General features: G+C 35.4%; 1 protein-coding gene across 3 annotated transcripts in view; it reads right to left on the bottom strand.

Moving 5' to 3' along the window:
- Nucleotides 1-27649, bottom strand: part of LOC120427089 (uncharacterized) — a 292743-nt gene that overhangs the window by 35971 nt on the left and 229123 nt on the right. For all 3 annotated transcript variants that reach the window (XM_039591941.2, XM_039591950.2, XM_052709634.1), the window contains one exon: nucleotides 16173-16330. In XM_039591941.2, coding sequence (XP_039447875.1) covers nucleotides 16173-16330 — 158 coding nt within the window. The remainder of the gene's footprint in view (nucleotides 1-16172; nucleotides 16331-27649) is intronic.

Raw genomic sequence — 27649 nt, 5'->3', positions numbered from 1 at the left:
GATCATGATCACCGGATTTAGTAGCTATTGGGGGGTTGCCGGATGGGCTGACATTGACATTTTGGGGTTGTTGGGGTGCACGAAATTTTAGGTTTTTTTTTTCAAAAGAGGGGTGAACTAGCGGTATCGTTTGTTGACACGAAATTGCGTCCGGTCGTGTTGGGGTCGACGCGATTTACCGTTAATTGCTGGTCGAGGTTCGATGACTCTTGAGGGGTGCATTTTATGGGTTGGTAATTTGATGTCATCGAGATTAACTGGACAAGCGGTTCGTGATCATTAGCGGTTGTAATTAGTCAGGTTGATCACACAGGATGAGCAGTACGGCCTTGCAGAGTTCGAAGAGGTTTGGTAATCGCGAACAATCGATACTGTTGCAACTGAATGGAATTACAACAAAAGATTGAAGAGTTCGTCGACTGCGAACCACCCAAGTCGCTACAGTTTCAATGCCATAATCGCAGTGCAAATTTAAGCTAATTTTATTTTTCAACAAATTTACAGGATTAAGTTGAACAAGTCTGGTAACCTAACCAATACAGAGTCCAAAAAACTCACACCACCCAAAAAAAGTCCATTTGCATAATGGTCGAGGTGTCTGAAATTGGCTCCACGAATATTACATAAATCAAAACAAACTACTCTCGAGCGGGCAGATCTTGGCCATAACTGGTTGGCTGCCGGAGCTGATGATGGTGAGAAAGCGAGCAAAAAGGCAGCAAAAATAAGCAAAATTGAACCGAAAATGGAAATTCACTACTCACGGATTTTTGCGGCGATTTATTTTCACTTTTTTTTACCCACCAACTCAGCCGTCATTGGGAGGGGCCGACCAATGTTGTCTGCGGTGGCTACCGCGAGGGGCTCGCAAATTGAGTGGTCCGTTGACATTGAGGCAAATGTGTAGTGGTTCGGAACTTTTGCTTCCGCCAATTTGGTGGCTTTTTTGCGAAATGCCGAGTTTTGCAACGCTTTCAATTTAATTTTGGTATTTTTTTGTTTAATTTATAGTATGTTAGTTAAAATTATTTCATTCTGAAGATTTTTTTTTAATCCATAGAGAAGTCATTTCTTTGGTCAACCCGACTGCTGCATCCACTTCCTGAGTTGCATTCCAGCAGACCGTGACTAAAAACGTGCCTGGCCATAATAAATCTCCACAGAGCACACACGACGACTCCATCCAGTATAGAAAGAGAGAGCCACGACCAGTAGTCAAATGTCCAGTAGAAAGAATTGTTTTACTTGCGTTTAACCTTACCGTCTCTGCAATAGCAAAGCAAGAGTTCAAACAAAAAGTGAATTATCGCCATTAGCATCATCCGTGAAATGAATTCCTTCTTCACGATATTTGCCTTTGAAGCGAGTCCACCTTCGAGCGAGCTTTTCTTTGACCATATGACTCAAGTTGCAAAAAGGTCAGAACAAGTAGAGTAGTTCGACCTTAAATTGAACTTAAGTTGATGTTTTTATCGTCTAAATTCCAATTTCAATGTTAAACCATTTTTTTGCTATTTAAAAGAATTGGGTAGAATTACTGGAAACTTTGCCATGATTTGAAAACTGTTAATTTTTGTTTTTTGACTCTTTATTTCCTCCTTTTTGGTTTTACAGAACTTGAAAAGGCCGCTACAAGTTTTTTTTTGAGTTTTTGTCTCTCTTACTTTGACTTTTCACAAAAAAATAATTTATTCTTAAAATATATTATTGTCTACAAACTTGCACAATCGATTGTTATCTCCGCAAGGAGCACTTTAAAGCTCAAAATAAAGTAAGCTTCAGGATAAATTCAGGAATTTTTTTTTTTGCAATTCTGTTATGAAAATACTTACTTTTTCTTTCATTGTATCGATGCCTCTGTGCTCTGATGTACTAACTGACTTTTGGGCCAAAATGAGTTAATGATGCCATCTTTTAGCTAATTAAATTCCCTACAAAACGCTTCTAAGAGATCTGAAAAATTCGTTTCCTACGCGGAAATATTGCCCTGCAACCATTAGTACTAACTGACATTTTCGAACGCATCATGGATGTGCTCTCTTATTTTTCATCATGGCTTGACCTTTTGAAAACACGCAAATCCATAAAAATACGATTACACTATAATATTATGGTAAATTGCCAGGTGTCCTTACTAGTTTGAGCAATATTATGGAGCACTATTTTGGAAGGCAATTAGCACAAGTGTGCACATTTGGATACGTGAAGAAGTTGTAAGTTAGAAGAAGTGTGTCAAATAATTATTTAGTGGCAGAGTTTTTTTTTTATTGGATGACCCCTGAGTTAAGATAAGGTATGTGGATGTTATTGTTACGTAGTTTTTGGATTGGACGACCCCTGCAGTTGTTCTAAGTGTGCACAACGACTTAAAAATGTTTTAAATTGGATATTTGGGTTAGGCTAAGTGTGAGATTAATTAGTGGATGTTATTGTTACGTAGTTTTTTTTAATGGATGACCCTTGCAGTTGTGCTAAGTGTGCACAACGACTTAAAAAATGTTTTAATTGCGGTGTATTACGGTGTAACGAATGTCACGGTGTAAAGAATGCTACGATGCAACGAATGTTGCGGTATAACAATGTTACGGTGTAACCATACTACGGTGTAACCATACTGCGGTGTAACGAATGTTACGGTGTAACGAATGTTACGGTGTAACGAATGATGCGGTGTAATCATACTACGGTGTAACGAATGTTACGGTGTAACGAATGTTACGGTGTAACGAATGTTACGGTGTAACGAATTTTACGGTGTAACGAATGTTACGGTGTAACGAATGTTACGGTGTAACGAATGTTACGGTGTAACGAATGTTACGGTGTAACGAATGTTACGGTGTAACGAATGTTACGGTGTAACGAATGTTACGGTGTAACGAATGTTACGGTGTAACGAATGTTACGGTGTAACGAATGTTACGGTGTAACGAATGTTACGGTGTAACGAATGTTACGGTGTATCGAATGTTACGGTGTAACGAATGTTACGGTGTAACGAATGTTACGGAGTAACGAATGTTACGGTGTAACGAATGTTACGGTGTAACGAATGTTACGGTGTAACGAATGTTACGGTGTAACGAATGTTACGGTGTAACGAATCTTGCGGTGTAACGAATGTTGCGGTGTAACGAATGTCACGGTGTAACGAATGGTTAATGGTTCACTGAACCAGGATTGAACCACAAAGGGAGGTTTAAGCCGAACCAATAGGTGAACCTCGCCTAACCGGTTCATTTGGGAACTCTTGTTGTGCACACTTAGCACAATTGCAGGGGTCGTCCAATCAAAAAAACTACGTAACAACAACATCCACTAACCAATGGCACACTTAACCTAACCCAAATGTCCAACTCAAACACCCTTAAAGAAGTTGTGCACATTTAGCTCAACTGCAGGGGTCGTCCAATCCAAAAAAAACTACGTAACAAAATCAGCCACTAACCAATCTCATACTTAGCCTAACTCAAATATCCAATTTAAAACACTTTTAAGTAGTTGTGCACACTTAGAACAAGTGCAGGGGTCGTCCAATCCAAAAAAAAAACACGTAACAACATCATTCACGTAGTTGTGCACACTTAGCACAACTGTAGGGGTCGTCCATGTTCAAAGACTAAGTATTGATTTTTTTGGAGCACTTTTGTTCTATTCGATACAAACTAAGAATTCATTGCAAGAGACACACTTGTTCTAACTGCAATCTACCATAACAGTTCTATGGTTTGTGTCCTGGATATCTTGCATTTCTAAAAAGGTCGTATGACATGAGGGAAATAAAATAAACTAGCTCAAAGTTTTTACAAAATCATTTTCTTCTGTTTGTAAGCGTAGAACTATTCGGTTTTCGTCATAGTTGGTCTTATTGAAGCTATTTCATGGATTATCATACTTATATTTATGAATCCTCACACTTCACTAAGTTTTTCTTAATAAAATTCATGTTTTAACGGTAGTTGCTCTCAAAACTGCAATTTTCACAATTAATTTAATGATGAACAAGTCTATTAAAAAAGTTTTGTTGAGAAAAATGTTCCTTAACTAGCAACAATTCAAAGTTACTACGCAAAAAACATTGAAACAAGCAATAACTACTATTTTAACAATAAAATGACTCTGCGCACTTTTGTACCAAGTGCCACGTTGGAAGTATACACGACTCTGCCATCGAAGAAGCATTTTAGCTCAACTGCAAAATTTGCCCTGTGCACGTTTGTGCTAACTCATACAAATCACTGTTCAAGACACACTTGTGCTAATTGCAAGCATGATTTTTTTTTCGTAATTTCTCTGCCAATTTTTTTTTTGCATTTCAAAAGTTTTCATATTGCAGTTATGTCAGGAGCATACTTTAAAATTATTAGGACAATTGTTTGTCGAATAGTTTCCCAGAAACAGTAATTCAAAGTTAAAAAGTCGATTTTCTCGTAACCACCAAAATGTCAGTTAGTATAAGAGAGCACACAAGCATCGGTATAGTGACAAAATGGCCTACTTATCATCATCAAAAATAACAGAGCTAAAAAATGTATTAAAGAACACATTTGGATGCTGAAATAGTAGTTTTTGCAATTCCGTCGTGAAACTACTTACTTTTCCTGTCATTCTTGAACGACGAAATAGCCTACTTTTCTGTACCAAAAATAACAGAATCGAATAGCAACACTTTTCAAAATAAATGCTGAAAAGTTCTACTTTTCAGCACTGAAATGGGTGCTGAAAAGTTGAACTTTTCAGCACTTGTTTCGAAAAGTAACACTTTTCAACATTTTTTTTATTTAAATGATTTATTGACAAAATACATGAAAATTCGACTTAAAATTTCACTCAATGGGTGTTTTTCGAAATTGCAAAAAATGTTGTATGGAACTCGTTGCAAAACTTGATTTTTTCAGCACTCGTCGTATTTATCCAACTCGGTGAACCTCGTTGGATAAATGTACGACTCGTGCTGAAAAAATCCTCTTTTTGCAACTTGTTGCATAAACTACTATTATGCAACAAGTTGCAAAAAGAGGATTTTTTCAGCACGAGTCGTACATTTATCCAACGAGGTATACCGAGTTGGATGAATACGAAGAGTGCTGAAAAAATCAAGTTTTGCAACGAGTTCCATACAACATTTTTTGCAATTCCGAAAAACACCCATTGAGTGAAATTTTAAGTCAAATCTTCACGTATTTTGTCAATAAATCGTTTAAATCAAAACAATGTTGAAAAGTGTTACTTTTCGAAACAAGTGCTGAAAAGTTCAACTTTTCAGCACCCATTTCAGTGCTGAAAAGTAGAACTTTTCAGCATTTATTTTGAAAAGTGTTGGTATTCGATTCTGTTATTTTTGGTACAGAAAAGTAGGCTATTTCGTCGTTCAAGAATGACAGGAAAAGTAAGTAGTTTCACGACGGAATTGCCAAAAATGAACTTTTCGCACTTGTTTCCATTAGGAATACTTTTCGACACTTTTTTGGTTTTTGAGTTGATCAAATACATGGACGCCAAATTTTTAGCGGTGAATCAATCGTTTCACTGAAAAATCCTTTCAAAGGGTTTTATTTTATCGGAAAAGAAAAAACTAACAAAAAAAAATCTAACAGTCTTGTTAGATAAATGTACGACTCTTGCTGAAAAATTCAACTTTTTCAAACATGTTGCATAAACTAAAATTTCATAAAATTCTTTAATTTGAGCAATCCTTCATGAAATTGGCCGATTTAAGACATTTAAATTTATGTATTTTTTTACTTGACTAAAACATTGTGGAAAGGGCTTTTTTGGGAATTTTTCGATCGAAAAAAAATAGTTACACTCTCAAGAAAATACATTTTTTTCAAGTTAATTCTTTACCACTAAAAATTGGGCTCCAAAAATCCATATTTTTAGATTTTCGATTTTAGAAACTGGGCATCGTGAATTAAAATAAATAAATTGTTAAAACACAAATCTCATGCAAAAAAAAAAACATTTTGCATAACTTTTTGATGTTAAATCGAATTTGCAATGCAATTGGAAAGTAGGTACTTAAATAAAAAAAATATTGAGAAAATGTGCCGTTTTTGAATTAACGCAATAAAAAAAGTAACTTCTATCATTGTTTGCTTCTAAGTGCCTATTTATTAAAATATTTTTTTCGAAATTCAGAGAAAATGTCATTTAATTTCGTCTTAGACCATAGATCAATCTTCAAGTCTTTTTGTTCCTGAGAAGGAAAAAAATCAGGGTTTCTACAAAGTGAAAAAAATATGGCAATATTACATCTGGGAAGGGGCACATCTTTTATCTCAGAAAAAATGTGTAATTTTCCTTCTGAAAAATTGTAAATTTACCACTTTTCTTGTTCAATGTTACCTTTTCAGTCTAAATTGAGGTAAAAACATCATAAAAGAGGTAATTTTCAACCTTCCAAAATTACACCTTCCAAATTTACATACTTTTCACTGTTAATTATCGCACACATTCCACTCAATTTTTATCTATGAAACTAATGGTCCGATTTTCAATGTCAGTATATGAATCATTTGTGAAATTTTCTGATTTCCTTAAAAAACAAATATTTGGAAAATTTTCAAATAAAAAAAAATGCAATGTTACGACCATTTATTTTGGTCTAAGTTATGTTCTAAATAAGGCATTTGCAAATAGTTTTAGCATTCAATTTTCCTTGATTTTACAATTCTCGATTAAATTTTCAAAAGGCCCTATCTGCATAGGAAACCCATGAGGGATAGGTTGTTTTGAAAATTTAATCTAGAATTATTGTAAATTAAAATTCGAACAAAATAAATTTACTCTCTTTGTGTCAACACCATCGAGTAACAAATTATGCTGTTTGAAGGGACTGAAGAATCATAGTATATCCATCGTAGTTGGAAAGAAAATATCGAAGACAGCGATTGACATTCGGATAACAAACGAAATATTAAAAATATTTTCAAAAATTAATCCAAATGAATATAAAAAAAATGGGAAAAGTCAAAAAGAATTTAAATTTAATTGAAAAGTGAAAAAAAGATATGAAGTATATAAGGTTCGTAAAGATGTTATTGAAACAAAAAAAAATATTACTTTCTGATGTTTTGTGAAAATTTCTAACACACCAATCCAGGCCCTAAGTAACAATTAAAAATATTACCCTTGCCGAAAACTACTCCTAGCGTCCAACAATGCCAACCTTGCCCTTCTCCGCGTGTCGGCAAGTGTTTCTACCATCTTTAATCCACTTTACCCGTTCGTGCGCCGTTGATCGAAGCTGATTAAAAGCTCAACCCCCCTTCCTTCCGCACACACCCCACCAAAGGGGCAGCGGGAAATGAAAGCAAAACAAACCAATAAATACACTGCAAATAGAAATAAAAAGAGGTGCGCTCCTCTCACGAAGTGGAAAACAAAAACACAAAAATCCGTGACAATGTCATTATTAGGCTGGTTTGGACAAGCCGCCGAGGCACTTGCGCTTTTGTTTGAAGTCCCCTCGAACGACGAGGGGCTGCTCGCGAGCGGAGTTTCAAGTTCAAATCCGCGTTGTTGGAGAGCCTTGGAGCGAACCACTGATTGTTGATCAAACCGCGCCTGACTTGAGTCGGTTGAGTCGGTATTGGGGTGTTGGTGTTTTAATTTAGTTGTTTTCCCTGAAACAAAGTCACACGCCACCAGGTCGGTCTTTATCTGTTTTTAACGCCTTTTTCCGCCCAAGACCCCCGCGTCGTCGTCGTCAAGGCGTTGAGAAAACGAGTTTTTGCGCTCTGGTTTCTTGTTGTTATTCTCTCCGATTTGCATACCAATGTATAAGCTAGGTGGTGCCAGTGGCTACAGCATACACGCACAAAACATACACTACCATCGACGGCGGTGACGGCCGTCCGAGGCCAAAGGCAATAGATATCGCCATTCAAATTAGGTATCTGTATCAAGATCGATTCGCTGAGGTAGCGCTGAATGTTGGTATGAGCGATTTGTTCAAACGGCTACCTTTAGTTGGTTGGAATTGGATTGTTGTGAAGCGTTTCAAACAGGATGTGAGCTTTGTATTGATCTTTTTAACACAAAAGAACCGTGGTTGATTAATCCTTTTTATGTGCTGAAGGGTAACCTTATCACAGGTTTTTGTGTGAGTTTAATCAATATTACAAGGTTTGTCCGAGACTGCTTTACACTTAAAAATAAAAGAAATATTACAAAGGTTATCTTTGATTTACAAAACAACTTCGACCTTCATGCCTGATATATTTATGTATTTTTGCCTAATTTAAATTGACTCAACAGTAGCTGAAATATCATCGATTTATTTCGAGGTAGAGGTGGAACAATAACAGAATACGACAAAAAATTGCAATTAATCAAGCTTTTTTTTTGTCAAAGCAGTAAAGCAAATTGTTTTGCATATTATTGAAAGCACGTCTCAATTCTCAAACAATGATTTTTTTGGATGAATATTGTATTTTTTTTAAGCTTTATTTTTCTGCTATCACCAAAATAACAGACAAGACGAACCTTTTTAACAGTTTTGGAAGCTGTTCCTTGAAAATAGCAATCAAAATATTCATGCAACGGTTTGGCCCACTTCACTGAAGCCTATTTTGAAAATTTTTCATTTCTAATAATGACATGAACATTTTAGTTATATTTAAAGAGCATTCAAAACCTGGCTGAAATGTTGATAAATTGACTTAATTAATGTAAGGAAGGACCCAACCACTTAAAAGTGGTTAAATTAAAGTTTTTCAGATCGATTCTGTGTCTTCTACAAAGTGAGGTTTTAGGTAACGGTGATATAAAAATTGGAAAAAGGTTGCCTTTTTTAGATCACTTTTAAACAAAACAAATAAAATCGTGCCAAAAAAACTTTAAAAATTGAACCTTTCTTCATTTTTATTACTAAAACTAATCACACAAAAAAAATATTTTGAAACTTCTGCAAATTATCGGAAATAATTGATTTTGGAAAAAATAATTATAATACATTTGAAATATTTATTTAGCCAAAAATGATATTTTTTTAAATAAAAAGTGCAATCATACTCTAGTTATTTCCAAACTTGTTTTATTTGCAGAAGTCGAAACTAATTACCATACTATACAATATCAGAAAATGGTTTTGCCAAATAAATCCGAAAAATTGGAATGTCAAAAAATTACTTCCAATATACAAACGTCGATATTTTAGCAAATATTTGGTCAAATTTTTAATGACAAAAAATACATTAAATTGATGGCACCAAAATACATAACAACGATTTTTTCAAACAATTTGCTATTTTTTAAGAGTTTTGCTCTATGGCACAATCTGTTGCAAATATTTTTCAAAGTTTAAGTCCCCTTCAAAGTGAGCCTGAAAAATCAGGTGAAAAATATTTTTTTTCGAAAAACTACATAATCTTGATAGAAATAAAAGTTTAATCAACTGAAAACCATTTAGCATGTTTGAACTCCTTTATAAATATTTTGAATTTTTTTGAATAACAATGTAAATTCCCGCAAAGAGTTTTTTTTAGAAGATATGCATTTATAAAAAATAGTGTATTTTGGAAAATATCTGAAATCTCGACGGAAAAAATATATTTTTTTAAATCAAAATTGTAAAGTACTTTACAGTTTTTTTTAAATAAAATGTACCGTTTTCAAGTTATAGCTTCAACAGTTTCAAGCTTCAGGTAAACAATTTTAGTTTTTTTTAGATTGTTTGAGTTTAATTTTTTTTTTGAAAGAAAAGCACCTCTGAAAATATAACGTGGAAAAGCTGAGAAAATTTGCTTAAAGGTTCAATTTGATGAAACATTTTGCAGACTCATTTATCTACCAAATCACGCAAAAATGCATTGTCTTATTTTGGGTTTTTGGATTGTTGGGGTAGGCTGGAACCCCCTGGCATGCAATTAAAGATTTTGAATCACTCAGATAAGGATAATTTATAATAATCACTAAAGGGCATTTCAGTCGAATACCAAAAGTTTGGAAAATGAGTTTTTCTCAGTGCCATCCAATCAGCCATAATTTTTCAACTTGCGATATCTCAGAAACTAAAACTTTTGTGATTTTGAAATTCAAAAATTATGCCAAACTTTCAAAAATGTGTTTTAGTCGATTCAGAAGGTAACTCTTGATTCTTAAAACTCGAAAATATTTATATTGAAAAGAGAAGAAAATTTAAAATGTATATATATATATATATATATATATATATATATATATATATATATATATATATATATATATACCAAATATATATTTAAAACCAAATAAATGGTTTCCAAAATATCCAATATAGACACTAACAAAAACTCGATTAATTCGATCAACAATGCAACAATAGAAAATTGTAGGAAATTTTCTCAGTTTATTGAAAATGTGATTTTCCCTTATAAAGTTTTATTAATTGTACAAAACTGAACACTTTTCGAAAATTTTAACCAAAAATTGTCTATAACATTAAAATGGTTCACTTCAACAAAAAATGTGTAAAATCAATTTTGATTGTCAACTTAATTTCACGTCTAATAATGAGTTTTAAATTTTGTTTGACAACGTTTAAGATGTTTTCGAAGAATAAAGATTTTTCCAATCAAATATTTCCTATAGGTACCGCAACTCATGATGCATTTTATAGAACCTAGGTATATAAATAAAAAAAAATGAAAATTAAAAAATACGTAAAGTCCTGATCGTAACCAGCAACTTTGTAGAAGCCATCAAATCGATCAGAAAATCCCTTAACAAGATACAGATTTTAAAAAAATCACGGGCCAATTTTGTACGAACAGCCAGTAAAATTGTGTAGATTTTTGTATCAAAAACTTAATGATTAAAAATGGCTTCTTTTGACATAGGAAATGCATGGCCAAAGTTTAATCTAATTAAAAATAATCATTATGATAATAAAAAATCTTGAAAAATAATTACAAAATTCTAGAGGATTACTTATATGAGACATTTTCGCATCGAAGTCACATTGTGAAAGTTTATCTGAAACAGTGCTTTTATTTCTACAATAGTCAACTTTATTTTTGTTCGCGAACATTATTATTATGTTATGCTAAGAAGAGCACTTCAACCAAAAATTCTAACGCACTCACATTCTACCCCAAACTGTTCCCAAAGCAAACTCCCCCGGAAGAAAAACAAGTCCAGCTTGAATTAATAAACGCGGCCATCGCATTAATTCAGCACAAAATTTGCGCATAATTTTGTCCACGGTTCGACCTGGGAGGCCAAACGCCAGGTTACGATGTCTGCGCGACTGACTGACCAGCATCAACTCCAACTCTTCAACACTGCGGTTCAAATTCGTTACCTCAAGAGAGGGTCCCAATTTGAATTTTAAATTTCATATTTATACTGGCAAAAGCAATCAACCAAATTTATCGACCCGCCAGTTAAAATTATGTCATCGCGCCTTTTCACGATTGTTTCTGCTGTTTCTTGTGCTAGATTGTGGTCGAGATTTTGAAAGGTGCTTAAATTGTGTCTCATTCTGGGCTGAAGTTTGTTTGCTTTCACTTTCAAAAGTCCACAGCACCACACACAGAGTGTGTGTTTGTGTACGCCCCCGCAATCACCACCAGAGTCAACCAGGCTGTTTTGTGTGGATTTCAACAGCCATTCTCAATAAAAAGCGCTACCGTTTGCCAGTCATGATTAGAGCACACACATGTGAGACAGATTTGCTGAAGCAAAAAATGGTAGCGTATTGTTACATAAGGCGTATTTGCAAATCTAAATAGGGCCTACATGCTTAATTGGTTTACCTTTTGGATTAATGTGAAATAATCGAAAGCTTCACCGAGCTAATGTTTATTATTATTTAATGGAATAATAACAGAGCTTTGTGCTAGCTTTAATTACATCCTTTTTTTGCATTTGCTCAGGCTGCTCCCGTTTTTTCTCTCTCTCATTTTACCCCAAAGAAGGTGCCACTTCACCTTAAGTCGCACTAAGTCAACAACCACCAGGCTCGGGTTGAGTGGGCGCTAGAAGGGGGCGTCGTATTGAGCAAAGAAAAATCGATTCAGATTTCAAAAGAAAATAAACTCTTTGATTGAATTGCTCTCTCCCCCAGCACACCTTCACCTTAAGACTTAAGGGGAAAGGTGCGAGTCATGCCAGGGATTGCACTCGCGTGAAGAATGACGACCTGATCTATATTTAAAGCTTCTACGCTGCTATATTTGAACCGGCGACGGGGGTAAAGTGAAACGTTTTGCGCAAGTGCTCGAGATGATGGTCCTTCGCCCCGTAATGGAGAAATAAGTAGTCGTATTAAGCGAAAGGCGGTTATTATCGCTTAATTGAATTAAACTTTGATTGAAGTGGTGGTACTTGTGGGAAAGAGGGCGAGCAATTAACTTTTTTGCGACTTCTAGGAAGCGATTGATTTATTGTATCACAGTAATTGTCATGACTTTAAGAATTTCTTTGGATGATGTTCTCACAAGATTTAAACCTCTACAACTCAACCCGGCCTCTAGGCAGGCTTCGATCTAAAAATTCGTTATTATTTTTAAATTAATGTTTGATCTTTAAAAAGCATTGGAAAGAAGAACTCTTAAAATTTAAGAAAATTCTATGGTTTGAAGTGTTGTTTTATGTTACATTGACAAAGTTTTAAAAAATGTTATTTTTTCTGGAGTCAACTTAGGCTGTGTTTCTTTCTAACATTTCCTCTATATTATTTGAAAATAAGTATGGAATAATTTTGGTAGTGTGCCAGACTGTGCCTCTAAGCATTTTTTACAATTTTAATGATAATGGTATCGTTCTATAGCAGAAAATTTGAAAAAAAAACCGAAAATCGAAAAAAGTTACTGTAAAACATGAAAAAACTAGATAGGCAAAAGCTAATGATAGGAGGTGATTCTATCAGAAAAAAAAATATAAACTAAACAAGATATATGAAAATTAAAATACTAAAAATGAAACAAAAAAAAACATGATTTGAAGAGAAAATTTAGTTTTTAAAATCTTTAAAAAAAATCATGTTCATGTGTTGTTTATTCGTTTATTTATGGAAGTTTAAGATTTATTTGGTTTTCGAGTATATAAGTACGTGTTTCAATCTCAAAATTAATCATAGAAATATATTTTTCAATAATCTTGGAAAGCATTGGAAACAAGTACTTCTTTTCTAAGTAAATTTAATTCATTAGCTTGTTGATTTGACTTGCATTAGGTGACCTAGAATTTTTGAAAATGTTCTTTGGGCGTTGTTTTGCCGTGTTTTGATTAACTTCCCCTATTTTTTTTATTCATTTAGAAATTAATTAATTCTTAGCAAAAAAATGCATTTTAGGCTATTTCAAACAGTTAAAAAATATTATGACAAAAAAAATCAAAAGAGGCTTAAATTTCATTAAAAAGGCTAAAACAAGTTAAATATAACGAATTCAGTTTGGAGAAAATGCCTGATACGAAAGTTAATAAATAAGCGCATAAAAGCAAAGAATTCCTGATGCAAATGAAAATGCTAAAACATTAAAAAGAACAGCACTCAAAAAAATGAGAAGCAAAATTTATTTATTTTTTTTCAAAATCATTCCAAAATACTGGCAATTTAATTGATAAAAATGGCTGTAGAGGGTTAAACTGAATGAATTTAATGAATATTTTTGTAAAAACGCAAATGACATTTTAATTCTAGTGTCCACGTGACGCAAGCTTCATATTTTGTTGATTTTTGTAGAGGAATTTCATTTAATTTTGATGCTTAAATAAAACTCGCAAGAAATCAACACTTAAATTTGCTCTTGATTTACTAATTTCAAACATGGAATTAGGAGAATGTTAATCGAAGCAAGCAAATCTGAAACTTGTAAGAATACATATTTGTTCTTTACTTTACAACTTTGAAGAACATTGCCAAACAAGTTTAATTTGATGTTTGAATAGAACGTCTTTTCCGATGTAATTTTGCCTGAATTTCAGAGGAATATGTAAAATTACACTTAAAAAGGGGTAAATTTACATTCCTGGCATTAAATTCTAAAGTGATAAAAACGAGATTGCAATATTAACACAGGTTAACAATCTTTTTATATAATCTAACTAAATAGCAGGAAAATGAAATGAATTGCTTTGTAAAAATAGAGATTCTTATAAATAAATACGCAAATAGAATGTAACGATGGGACAAACAAACTTGGTGCTGTGTTTATAATTTGTCCTATCATTTTTTCACTGTATGGAAAAAAGTTGGAAACATTGAGATGAGTTGAAAAATTCGAAGTTGTAACTCTTTTATTCGTAATTTCACCTAGATCAATGTTTAAGAATATGCAATCACATACGTCCATACACAGAAAAAAAAGTTGAATTTTGGAATGTTGAAAATTTGGTAGGTTGAATATTACCTCTTTTTTTGAGTAATATTACATAAAAAATGTGTAAAAATGTGAACCTGATGAATATTCATCAAAAACTGATGAAAATTCATCATTTTCTGGGGTAAAATTAATCATTTTTTATGACACAAAATCTGTCACCATTTCATGATGAATATTACCATATTTTTTTTTCTGTGTACTTGAGCAGCCAAATCCTTTTACAACTTTGTTAAGGGCTCTTTAAATTGATGTTAGAAGATGCAGTTCCTACGTCCAATGTGACCTCGGTTTTACAAACCTGGTGTTCATCTATTTCAAGCTCATGAAAATGTGTACATCTCAACACGAATAAATCTATGCGTACACCGAGATTAAAACCGTTGCAATTTGGGTGAGAGTCTAACACTTTACCAATGTATTACAAGAGATTATTGGTAGTGAAGGAAGTGCAAGTGGAAAAATAAAACTAAAATACCTGAATGATTATGTGTGAAAAATCTGAATTTACATTAAAAACTTGTGAAATTTTCATCGTTTCTATGTAATTTTTCTTTTCTACAAATTAATTATGGTAAAATTTCATAAACTATTTGAAAACGTCAACGCAACGATTTATTGACTGTGGGCACTTTTTGTGTTTTGTTTTGAAAATTAACATTTGAAATCAGTTAACTAAAAAAACATTGATTTTTTTTGTCAAAAATATTGTTTTAACATTTAGGTTGAACCGCTAAACTCTTGATTGTTAGCTTTTCTAAACAAATATTGGATGGAATGGATGGAATAGAATCTTAATGTGTCTGTTAGTTCTATTGCATCGCAAAAATACATTCAAATTGCCGAAGGAAGTTTAATGATAAGATTGTTTGCAAAATATCAACTACAGTAACTAGCTAGATTATGCAACTTGGCGGCGCAAGCCGCAAGATAAAACGGATCCATTAAGATGAATATCCTATAAATGTCCAACCAATCTAATTGATGTCCACTGCTAGCCATCGGTCCAAGCTTACAGCGAAAGTCACCCCATTGCCTTCTGGCACCAACTTCGGCCAAACCAGTGCCTATTTTTAATTTATCCAGTTAATCTCGCTCTCCCTCTCTAATGCTAGAGTTAATCGCAGCATAAATCTCCTCCCGAGCGCCAGGCCGGCCAATCTGTCATAGAATTCATAAAGTTTTGCGATCGCCCAACAACATTTCAGCTCTTTTGAGCTGGCGACAGATTACGATTTCCTGTGCGCTGCGCGCAGCTTCTAACAAGAGCTGCTCAAATTTAATGCCTTCGAACCAATCATTTTAGGCAGCACCACCAGGCACTAAACCGCATGAAATTAGAATTAGGCTGGTGAATGGCAGCAGCCTCCAAAGTAAATCTGTTTTCAAGCGCGAGCGCAGAAAAAAAGAAGGGAATGGCACGACCTTCTAATCTGGCAAGTAGTCTCGCGCAAAAGCCCGCTAAATAATATCATAAAAAATAGAATCGGTGCACTTCAACATAATCGGTCCTGGTTGACTCGCTGGCACAGCATAGAACGGGAAGGCTAATCTTTAATGGCCATTACTGGTACTTAAATTGATTGCTTAATTTTGAAGAGCACTGTTATTGGCGGGTGCCGCAGGTGAACCAGCCATCAATCCTGATCGGACATCTTCATCGGAATTTTGAAATCCTCAGGGGGAGACCCTCTCCGGAGCGCGCGCGAATGAGATTTATCACTTTAAAATGCACCTCTAAAACGCAACGTTAATCGCATTAGAGGCTGCGGTGTTAATCGCACTTTAATTGGCGAGGCGAAGAAGAAGCCCACCCCCCTTTTTAAGGGTCCATAAATCGACCATTCCCCCCCTCGCACTTACCTCATGCCGTCGAAGCCGTCGTCTGAGCCGTTTATCGTGAGGACCGGTGCCCGGGCGTACGCTTTGGCCACGCGGCGGTTCCGCTCGAACACGATCACCTTCGCCCAGATCTCGTCGTCGATCTGTGTCCATTTGTCCAGCACTTCCTGGATGTGTTCCTGAAAATTAAGAGGAAGAGGGGTGAGAGAAATGATGAGCATTTTTCAGTTCGTGATTGAGGGGTTGAGTCACACATTAAATTGCTTGATTTTTTGTATTTTTTTCATCTCAAAAATGAAGGATGAAAATAAATGCATTCGAGAAGATTTTGGTCTGAGAAGGGCTTAAAATAAATTGTATGATTGATGCCGTCAAAAAGATTCTGCTGGAATGTCTGATGAGTTCTTAAGAACTCGCAGGCTTAAAAATTAACACTGGGTGCAGAACAAACAAAGTATTAAAAGATCAATGACATAAGTCTCGAAATGATTTTACGAGGAAATTGATTACTAAAATATTGCACTTGCATCTCAGAACAAAATGAAAATCATTCGAGATAATAGCAAAACAAATTAAAATACAATTGTTCAACTTACATAACTTATTCGAGACAAATATTGTCAGTAAATGTTTAACTGAAAATACTTCGAAATGCACTTTAATTTTGATATTTAAATTTAAAGAAATTAAAATTTTTTTTGAGAAAAACAATGATATTTTTTTCTTTTTCCATTCTTTTGAAAGATTAATTAACAAATATTTTCGTTTATTGATTAAATTTGGATACTTTTAGTTTGGTTTAATAAACATTCAAAATATTTAAATTTAATGAGAATACGACATAGATCTAGGGATTTTTTTCTCAAAATTTATTTTCCTTAAAAGAGCACGCAGCTAGCAAAATCTAAACGTAGAAATATGTACCCTCCCTTAAAAAGGCTTATGAATTGATCTCAGCTGAAAGGTTCTCCAAATCTCTGAATTGCAAATGTAACATCCTGGAACAGAACTGCTTAATTCTAATAAAAACACAAATAGAAATTGAAAATTAATGAGAATGTGAAAATATGATACTACGGACTTTAAAATCTATTAAGATAAGTACTTTTTTGAACATTTTCTTGAACACCCTTATTTTGAGTTTTGCAACAATGTACAAAATGATCAAAAAATCTAAGCTATTTCTATGGTAATTTTAAAAATATTAAAAAAGTATTAAAAAAATAAACAGAGTTTCAGTTCTAATCATTTGAGTTAATGATAACAAATTCTGAAGGAATTTCGTTAGTTATTGTTGCATTGTTTTAAGCCCAACAATTATAAACGTTCCGGTTTTTTGCGTTTTGATTTACGTTTAACATTGTGATTACTTTTTTCAATAAACAAATAGGCTATTTTGCATCATTAGTTTGTCCACACAAATTTTTATACAATTTTGACAGGTGTTCATACAAAAATGATTTCAAATTAATTCGAAACCGGATTCTAGAAAAAAAAGTATGGATTTTTTCTCTTTGGCAATATTGCAACTATTGATGAGAATAATTAGGAAAAATTCTGATGCGCTCTTTAGAAAACACTCACTCATTTTTTTCTTTTTGAAATAAATTGCACTAAACAATAATTTTATAGAAAATATTTTTCGATTAAGATGACACAAAATTCAATCTATTAATCTTTAAAACTAGTTGTTACAATTCATTTAGCGAAATCGCCAGTTATTTTTAATTTTCGTAAACGTCAAAAAAGTGTAAATTTAGATTGACTTCATTTTTAGATGATTAATTAATGTGTCTCCAAAGCGCTCAAAGTTTTTTTTTCGAAAAAACTCTGAGACTTCGATCAACGATAATTTTTTTTATTTGTGGGATTTTTTAACACTCAAATAAGGCATTTTGGATCATGTGTTCATCCATACGTCCATACTCCGTACACTTTTTGCAAGATACGAAAAAGGGAATGAAATAGTTCTACTTAAAGAAATACTCAAATTTCAGTAATAATTTTTTCTTGTTTTTTTGGGGAAAGTCCTACGCAACTTTAAAAAAAATCCCTGAAATAAATCAAAAAAAAAAAATGCTATAAATTTAAATTTTCATTGAAAAAACTAGTAAATTTATGGTGATGTACATTTTCAATCAATTTTTTTTTGATTTTGACATTTTCAATCAAACAAATGATTTTTTAATTTGTATTAAATAATTAGAATTTTGATCGGAAAAATACTCGGAATATTTTAGAAAAAAAAAATCATAAGTAAATTGATATTTTACAAAGTTGTGACAGTACCATAACTATGACAATGTATAAAGCATTTGTGAGTATTTTTCTGTTTTTTCAATGAGCCTAAAATTTGGAATTTAGCTTTTTAAAAGTTGTTATTACCTTTTCTTTTTCAAACATTCAAAAATACTATCTTTTTTTGCTTTAATTCAAAAAGGTCAACTTTTATTTGCCAATGCTGCCATTATTTTTTATTTCAGGGATTTCGGAACGTCGGTAAATTAAATGGTTTTTTTTTAATTTAGTTTTTGATGTTAAATTAAATGTAGAAGTAACCATCTTCAAAATCAATTTATTTTTGAATTGTTCAGAAAATTCTTATCGAATTTGCTCGAATAGCACTAAAAAGTTTAATCCACTGGATGGTGGTTTGTACATTGGAAGATAGTTGGGAGGCCAGTTTTTTTTTAATATTCGAGTTTTGTAAAAAAGTTAAAGTAAGCAACTCTTGGCTTGACGGGTTTATACACGAAATTTGAACACAATTTTATTCATAGGCAGCGAATTAACTATAAATTAATTATGTCGATTGGAGCGTGTTCAGTAAGGGACTATCCATAAACCACGTGGACACTTTTTTGGGAATCTCAACCCCCCCCCCCTTCGTGGACAATTGCCCATACAAAAAAAATCTTTTTTGTATGGAGCGTGGACAATCGCTTACCCCCCCCCCCCCCCCAAAGTGTCCACGTGGTTTATGGATGGTCCCTAAGCTCAAATTTATCATATTTTGACGAAACTGAAGTGTTTATTGACATCCACATAAAAAATTCTTAATGTTTTGCGCTTGTTTTTTTATCATTGGTCCGAAAGTTTAGCAAAATAAAAGCTTCAAAGGTCCAAATAAAAAATTAGAATGGGGTAATTCTCCGCCAACTCACACAGCAGTTGCCCCGACCCCTCTTCGATTTGCGTGAAACTTTGTCCTAAGGAGTAACTTTTGTCCCTGATCACGAATCCGAGGTCCGTTTTTTGATATCTCGTGACGGAGGGGCGGTACGACCCCTTCCATTTTTGAACATTCGAAAAAAGAGGTGTTTTTCAATAATTTGCAGCCTGAAACGGTGATGAGATAGAAATTTGGTGTCAAAGGGACTTTTATGTAAAATTAGACGCCCGATTTGATGGCGTACTCAGAATTCCGAAAAAACGTATTTTTCATCGAAAAAAACACTAAAAAAGTTTTAAAAATTCTCCCATTTTCCGTTACTCGACTGTAAAAATTTTTGGAACATGTCATTTTATGGGAAATTTAATGTACTTTTCGAATCTACATTGACTCAGAAAGGTCATTTTTTCATTTAGAACAAAATTTTTCATTTTAAAATTTCGTGTTTTTTCTAACTTTGCAGGGTTATTTTTTAGAGTGTAACAATGTTCTACAAAATTGTAGAGCAGACAATTACAAAAATTTTGATATATAGACATAAGGGGTTTGCTTATAAACATCACGAGTTATCGCGATTTTACGAAAAAAAGTTTTGAAAAAGTTGGTCGTCATCGATCATGGCCGTTCATGGTCACCTGCGACAGACACGGACGACGAAACAAAGAGAAACGCAAAAAGTAACTTTTTCAAAACTTTTTTTCGTAAAATCGCGATAACTCGTGATGTTTATAAGCAAACCCCTTATGTCTATATATCAAAATTTTTGTAATTGTCTGTTCTACAACTTTGTAAAACATTGTTACACTCTAAAAACTAACCCTGCAAAGTTAGAAAAAACACGAAATTTTAAAATGAAAAATTTTGTTCTAAATGAAAAAATGACCCTTCTGGGTCAATGTAGATTCGAAAAGTACATTAAATTTCCCATAAAATGACATGTTCCAAAAATTTTTACAGTCGAGTAACAGAAAATGGGAGAATTTTTAAAACTTTTTTAGTGTTTTTTTCGATGAAAAATACGTTTTTTCGGAATTCTGAGTACGCCATAAAATCGGGCGTCTAATTTTACATAAAAGTCCCTTTGACACCAAATTTCTATCTCATCACCGTTTTGTGCTGCAAATTATTGAAAAACACCTCTTTTTTCTAATGTTCAAAAATGGAAGGGGTCGTACCGCCCCTCCGTCACGAGATATCAAAAAACGGACCTCGGATTCATGATCAGGGACAAAAGTTACCCCTTAGGACAAAGTTTCAAGCAAATCGAAGAGGGGTCGGGGCAACTTTTCCCGATTTTGTGTGAGTTGGTAGAGAATTACCCAATGCAGAAATAAACGAAAAGTGTAGATATTCTAAAAAGTTTTCCATTATCTGCACATTTACTTTCAATATAAAATTATGTTTTTGGAAATAATTTTGTAATTGAAATCGTTTAATTTAGTCGATTAATCTACAGTATGTAAAAAAAGTATTTACACCCCTTGGGCACTATGCACATTTTGTGATGAAACATGTAAAAAATTTAAAGTTTGACAGGAACCTAGTACTACGTTTTGTTCAAAAACTCATGCCAAACATTTTGCTACAAAAATCTCATGAAAAGATGATTTCTATAAAAAGTTATATAACAAACACTATTACGAAAATAAAAAAGGTGCAAAAAAAGTATGTACACCTTTCGAAAAATTAACATAAATAATGTTATTTGTTGACAAATCACCATAAATCCAGTCTCCCAACTCCAAATAGGCATCCTTGACTGATTAAAAAAAGAATTTGGATTGAATATAAAGTTTACTAACTACTTAGTATAAAAGTTTATATAACTCTGGAAATTCTATATAAAACTTATCTAAACTTAATTTTGCAAACTTTTAATTCAACTAAATGTCAATATATTACCATATAATTGCTAAATAAACATTTTGGAGTGGGTATAACACCGTTTTGGGGGTATTTGTATCGATAGAATAGATTTTTCGTTGGAATTTCGTACCAACCCGGAATTACGTCGTAGGAAAATCCGCCGACATCCGAACCGGTCCACGATTCACAAGTCAACCTATGTGGAATCGGAAAGGACATAAAATTTCCGATCTTTTGATACTCAAACATCTAGGTTTTCTTTAAAACCTACGTTTTTAAATACCTAAGCAAAAACGTTGTTATGGTTTCGTTTGAGCAACCTGCCAAAAATGTATGGAATTTTGTAATTTTTGTTCTCGTGGATCAAACTTACTTTTTTCCCAGGTATTTAAAAACGTAGGTTTTAAAGAAAACCTAGATGTTTGGGTATCAAAAGATCGGAAATTTTATGCCCTTTCCGATTCCACATAGGTTGACTTGTGAATCGTGGACCGGTTCGGATGCCGGCGGATTTTCCTACGACGTGATTCCGGGTTGGTACGAAATTCCAACAAAAAATCTATTCTATCGATACAAATACCCCCAAAACGGTGTTATACCCACTCCAAAATGTTTATTTAGCAATTATATGGTAATATATTGACATTTAGTTGAATTAAAAGTTTGCAAAATTAAGTTTAGATAAGTTTTATATAGAATTTCCAGAGTTATATAAACTTTTATACTAAGTAGTTAGTAAACTTTATATTCAATCCAAATTCTTTTTTTAATCAGTCAAGGATGCCTATTTGGAGTTGGGAGACTGGATTTATGGTGATTTGTCAACAAATAACATTATTTATGTTAATTTTTCGAAAGGTGTACATACTTTTTTTGCACCTTTTTTATTTTCGTAATAGTGTTTGTTATATAACTTTTTATAGAAATCATCTTTTCATGAGATTTTTGTAGCAAAATGTTTGGCATGAGTTTTTGAACAAAACGTAGTACTAGGTTCCTGTCAAACTTTAAATTTTTTACATGTTTCATCACAAAATGTGCATAGTGCCCAAGGGGTGTAAATACTTTTTTTACATACTGTAGGTTATGGATTTCAACATAAGTATTATATTTAAATATTTGACTTACATTAGAAAAAAATCATGTTGTCTATGTTATCAAATGAATCAGAGTTTTAAGAAACTCCCAAAAACATCCAAAAAAACTCAACCTTCACAGCCGACACGTGCCATCTTTCCATGTCTCCAAAACCCTCCCGTCAACCCTCATCACTTGGTCCAACTAATTGCACAACAATCAGATCGCCTAGCATCGCCGTCACCAGGCAGAAGATTGTCGGGTCGTACATCTTCTGTCCACCAGCCCTCGGCAAAAAAGAAGATCTCATCACTTCTCGGCACTTCGGTCACCGGTCACCGCGGTCGATGACATAACCTCTCTTTCTCTGTTGGGTCACCACGTGGCGACACCCAGGTCAGCCAGTTAAAAATAGGGCTTGGTCTTTTCACGTAATTCGCTCCAGTTTCGCCCCCCCTCCCTAAAATCGATCATATTCGGAGCGGTGGAAAGGTCGTTCCAAATTTGCACACTGCACCGATATTCGCAATCGCTTTTTGCGCAATTGCGCGCGAAATCGGAAAGGTCTGGTGGCAAGTTGAAAGCAAAAGTCGTAACTCTTCCTTTCACTACGGTCGCTCCTGAGATGGATCGGGGTAAGAATGTGGTTCTCGTCTATTGAATAGGTTCTTCGTAGAACGAAGAGGAGCGCTTGTTGGCGTGCTCCCCGCAGGGGGGAAGCGAAGATCTGCGGATTGCAAAAGCGCTGCAGACTCCAGGCTTGAGGTTTAAAGAGTTGTTACTTTCGCAACGTTGAGAGGAACTTGAAGAGATCTTCTCCAACGGTAATAGGGAAAGATGTGTGTTTAGAGCTTTTTTGCTGTTGTTGTTGTTATGAAAGGTAACAACTTTATGTCACGATTGACATTATCAGCGCAGGATCGCCTCTGGGGGGAAGGAGAAGATTTGAAGCAGAACAGACTCTGAGGTTGATCCGGGGTGGTCGATTGCCACGGCTTCTGCTAGAACCTGAACAATCGATTGGAAACCCCCCTGCGGGGTTGTTCTGTCTTCGACGCTGGGATAGTCTATTCAAATCTGGAAGGAATGCCTTCTCAATCAGTAGCTGCCATAGGAGTCTAACGCTAATTCTTTGGCCAACCTCCAACGGCGCGCCGCGGTTGTAATGGATCCGGAGATAAGCTTCGACCAACAGGTACGAAGTCTGTGTGGTGCAGAAAAAAATATGCAATTTTTGCTGATGAATGTGTGCAGATTGCGAATTACAGCGCTCTCATTGTTGAGCCTTTTTACTTTCCACCGCGCATCTGGCAGCGCAAACGGCAAAGGGCCATTGACCATCAGGCTGCTCTGGGTTGGAGGAAAATGGTTTTCCGCGCAGCGAATCGATTGGCCGGACCTCGCGGTGATGGTCATAGACCACGCACGACCGCGGGCTGATGAAGCGTGAAATGTGGTGAAAGTTTAGGTGCGCAAGGAGCAGCCCGGGTTCAAATGACTTCAATGGTTACAGGTGACGAACCTGGCGATTTAAAAAAAAATGATTTTTTCATTCTAGGAAGTATCGCTAATCGAGTACATCAGCTGGACTCCACGGTGGACTTAAAACCCAGAAGCGAAACTATATACGCGGTAGGGTGTTCCCTTGGTCGTTCGCTGTGAGTTGTGGATTGCCTGCTTCTCTAATGAAGGTTCGACTAGGGGGGCATGCTTATTAATTTCTCGTCGCTCCATACCCTCAGTGACGTGATGGGAGCAAGGGCGTCTATACAAAGTGTCCCTACACCCGCTACAAATTTCCGGCGCTTGGGGAGGGAAAAGGGGTTTCTTTTTATTCTTCGCGCCGGTATTTGTAGCACTAAAATTCGTGCAAAAAAACTTATGCACGTGGGTGTACAGATTACGGAGTAAAAGATGATCGAATTGTTCACCTAGCGCTCACATGTGTTCCAGGACCAAGTTGCCTGCGGGTATGGGGATCATACATACATACATACATAGAAGCGAAACAATCACTTCTGCAGCTGCCCCCTTTTAAAGTCTCGATCGAAACGGAGACAATAAGCCATAATTCAGAGTATTTACCCGTGGTGGAACATGACCACAACGACGACGACGACGATCAGCAGCAGACATCCTCTAATCTGCGCAGAGTGGGGCTATGACCCAACAACAAGGTCGCCCCACGACGACGACGACGATCTGGAGTTGGATCGCGATAAATGAACAGCGCAGACTTGGGGACTAAGACACTGAGCACACCTCTATCTGTCCGTTTTTATCCGAAATGAGTTATGAATGGGATTGCGAGCTGCGGATCGTTCGAAATTGTCGTGTATTTACGATTTGTACATTTTATTGATACAAAGGACATAAATTAAAGGAAGATGATTGGTTTCTGCGCGTTTTTTTGTTCCGTGGAGGACTTGGAATTCTGCGGAATGCGTCGCGATGGGAGCTGCGCAAAATGTGTTCTCCTTTTCGAGCGAGATGTAATCGTACAATACTGGGAAATTGCTGCCGCTGCAATGAATTGTTTCGCATTTTTTTGCTTGGCTTGGCAATATCTGCGAGAAGAATTAGTTTATGACCGGTGGAGATTGGCTGGACAGAACGTTGAGATGCTGTGGAATACCTAAGAAGTGGTTACTTTGTATGCAAGATTTTCTGATAATTCTTCGTTTGAAAATTGTTTTTTTTTGTGAACATCGCAGCAATCGAATCGTTACAGTCTTCAAACCATTTTGTCAAAGTTCAAAGATGGAAGCCAACTCGTCCGATTCGAAGCCTCTTTCGGATAAGATTGAACCTGTTCCTTCAGAATCTACCGCACAAGACCTCAAAACTCGCATTGCCGATGAACTGATATGGATCGTCAATCGCGAACAGGAAATCGCTCACGCCGTCGGACTGCACGGAGAAAACGAGAAAAAACTCACAGACGAAAGGGACCGAATCTTGGGTAATGTACAGGAAGTGCTCACCAAAGTACAGGGACAGTTTGAGGAAGCATGTGCCAAACAGAAGGAAAGGGTAACGTTGCTGGAAGCAGACAACAAAAGCAACGCTGAACTACGTCAAATTTCAGAGGAATTGATAGAATCGGAGGAAATGTACGCATTTTGTTTGTTAAATAATTTTTCGAACAATATCTAATAATTGATTTGCAGATTTGAGCATCGTCCAAAAGTTGCGGACCTCTTGAAGCATGACCGTTACAATTCATCTCTCACAAAACCAAAATCTGTCGAGTTAGTCAGCCCGGAATTCAAAAAGTATGCCCTAAAATCATTATCAAGCACATAATTCTAATAATTTTCCTTTCAGTGATTTGGTTCCCGACCTAACGATGTTCAAACTAGACATTAACGGCAGAGCAAGCCGGTGGACGTGCCTGGCCGAGCCAGGATTTGAGTTCAAAGTGCAAGTAAGTCCTGAGAAAGAATCCGTCTACAAAGTGACGTTGAGCATGGAGAAAGGGCAAGCCGGTGAATATCGGATGGCCCTTGGAAATGAGCCTCTGGCGCCGATAAAGCTTAAACTACGCGAAGAAGTGACCTTGGGCCGTATCAAACCGGAAAAGGCATCATCGTCGGTGACGATCAGGCTCGAACTGGCCAAAACGTACGCGGAAAAGTGTCGCCAGTATCGAGCCTTTCTGAAGCAACTGATTGGGCCGGAAACAGCTTTGGAGCGATTGATTGGAGAGATGGGAAAAATTATACCCGGTCTCGTACTCGTCGTAGCTTTTCTCGCCATGATCGTGCTCAAGTTTCTGTGGTGAGGAGGAATGGTTGATTCTCAGCCTGCCGGATTTGTCGATTGGTGGAACAAACTGTACTTTTCTGTCTTTGATTGAGTGATTTTTGTAATGTTATTTTTTTTATTGAATACCTGAATTCCTATTGTCAGTAACATTGTCATGTTTTATGCGATATTAAATAAATGATTGATATCATCTGAGAATTTTTATAAATTATTTTCAAGTGCAGATTTACGAGGTTTAAAAAGCTTCAACCAGATTTGAGACTTAAAAAATACTAAGTAATTGTCATTTTGTTCTAACGGTTTCGCAAAAAAAAAAACTGAAAAAAATACTTATATCAAAATGTTCATTTGACCCCTTCCAAGTGATCCAAAACTGGTTCCTTAGAGGGCAATTGTCTTTTTGTTGGTTTCATTGAGCTTGGTATGCGATTTCCTGAAGATTGATATGTCACACGATAGGGTGATACCAAAATGACCATTTGGCCGCTTCTACGGTTCCCGGAATCGGTTCCGGTGTGGCCAGATATGATCCAATTGTCTTTTTGTTAGTTCCACAGAGCTTTGCATGCAATTTCATGAAGATCGATATGTCACACGATGGGCAAGTACCGGAATGTTTCATTGGCTTCTTCCAGGGAACTTTGAACCGGTTCCGAGTTGGCCAGATATGAACCATGAAATGGTACGTAAATATTCAAACAGCTTTTGAGCTTTTGGGCTAAGTTTTAGGTATTTTTAACGGTACACATCAACCATAGCTTTTGCACCCAGAATTCTGTTACAGACATTTTAGTATCTTCAAAACTACGGGAACTATCGTTGTGATTTTTTATTCATCCCCTAAATTACTGTATTCAAAGTTATTTATATTGCGCATTTTGCACTTTACTAGAGTCTTGCGCAATTATTTCCATCACAGTATTTTTTCATCACAGTGCTTTTTCAGCACAGTGATGACGAAAATACCCGTTGCCAAGGCAGGCTGTTAATGTTTATTTATTTTTCCAAAGTTCAGAAACCAATGAAGTGTCCAGTGCAGAGAAAGTGACTTCGATCGGGTAGTCCCAGAACCGGTGATTCAAAGGAGACCACGGCTTGTTCCGACTGGAAAAATATGGTCTTCGGTGCCGGTATAGCGGTACTTGGTCATCTTGCCGGATGGATCATGGACAACCAGAGTGCCTTGCTGTCTGCATTGGGGACAGACGTCTTCACTTATTGTTGAATCGTCTTTCTCAACATCCGCTGATCCGGTGCTGCCGAGAGGGGTCCCTTTATGACGATGAAGATCAACGCGAGATGGACGGATGGTCTGAGTTCCAGTTGAAGAGGGCGTTCGGTAACTGTTGGATATCCTTTACCCTGGAGCTCGGCCGATCTACCAATGTCATTTTTGGATATTACTGTTGACTAATAAATACTGCCTAAAAATGTGTATTCTTGATTTAAGTACCAATAGGGTAATAACGAGAAGCTTAGAATTGGACTGATTATTCTGAAAATATATCGATTTCTTTCGTCCACAATGTATTGTTTTTTATTCAGAATATTATTGAATTTAGAGCAAATTCTCCATAATTTTAATTGACTTTCACTCAAAATTTACCAGCAATCG

The sequence above is a fragment of the Culex pipiens genome, chromosome 3 (assembly GCF_016801865.2).
Source record: "Culex pipiens pallens isolate TS chromosome 3, TS_CPP_V2, whole genome shotgun sequence".
NCBI classification, from domain to species: domain Eukaryota; kingdom Metazoa; phylum Arthropoda; class Insecta; order Diptera; family Culicidae; genus Culex; species Culex pipiens.
This window is presented reverse-complemented; position numbering and strand designations above follow the sequence as displayed.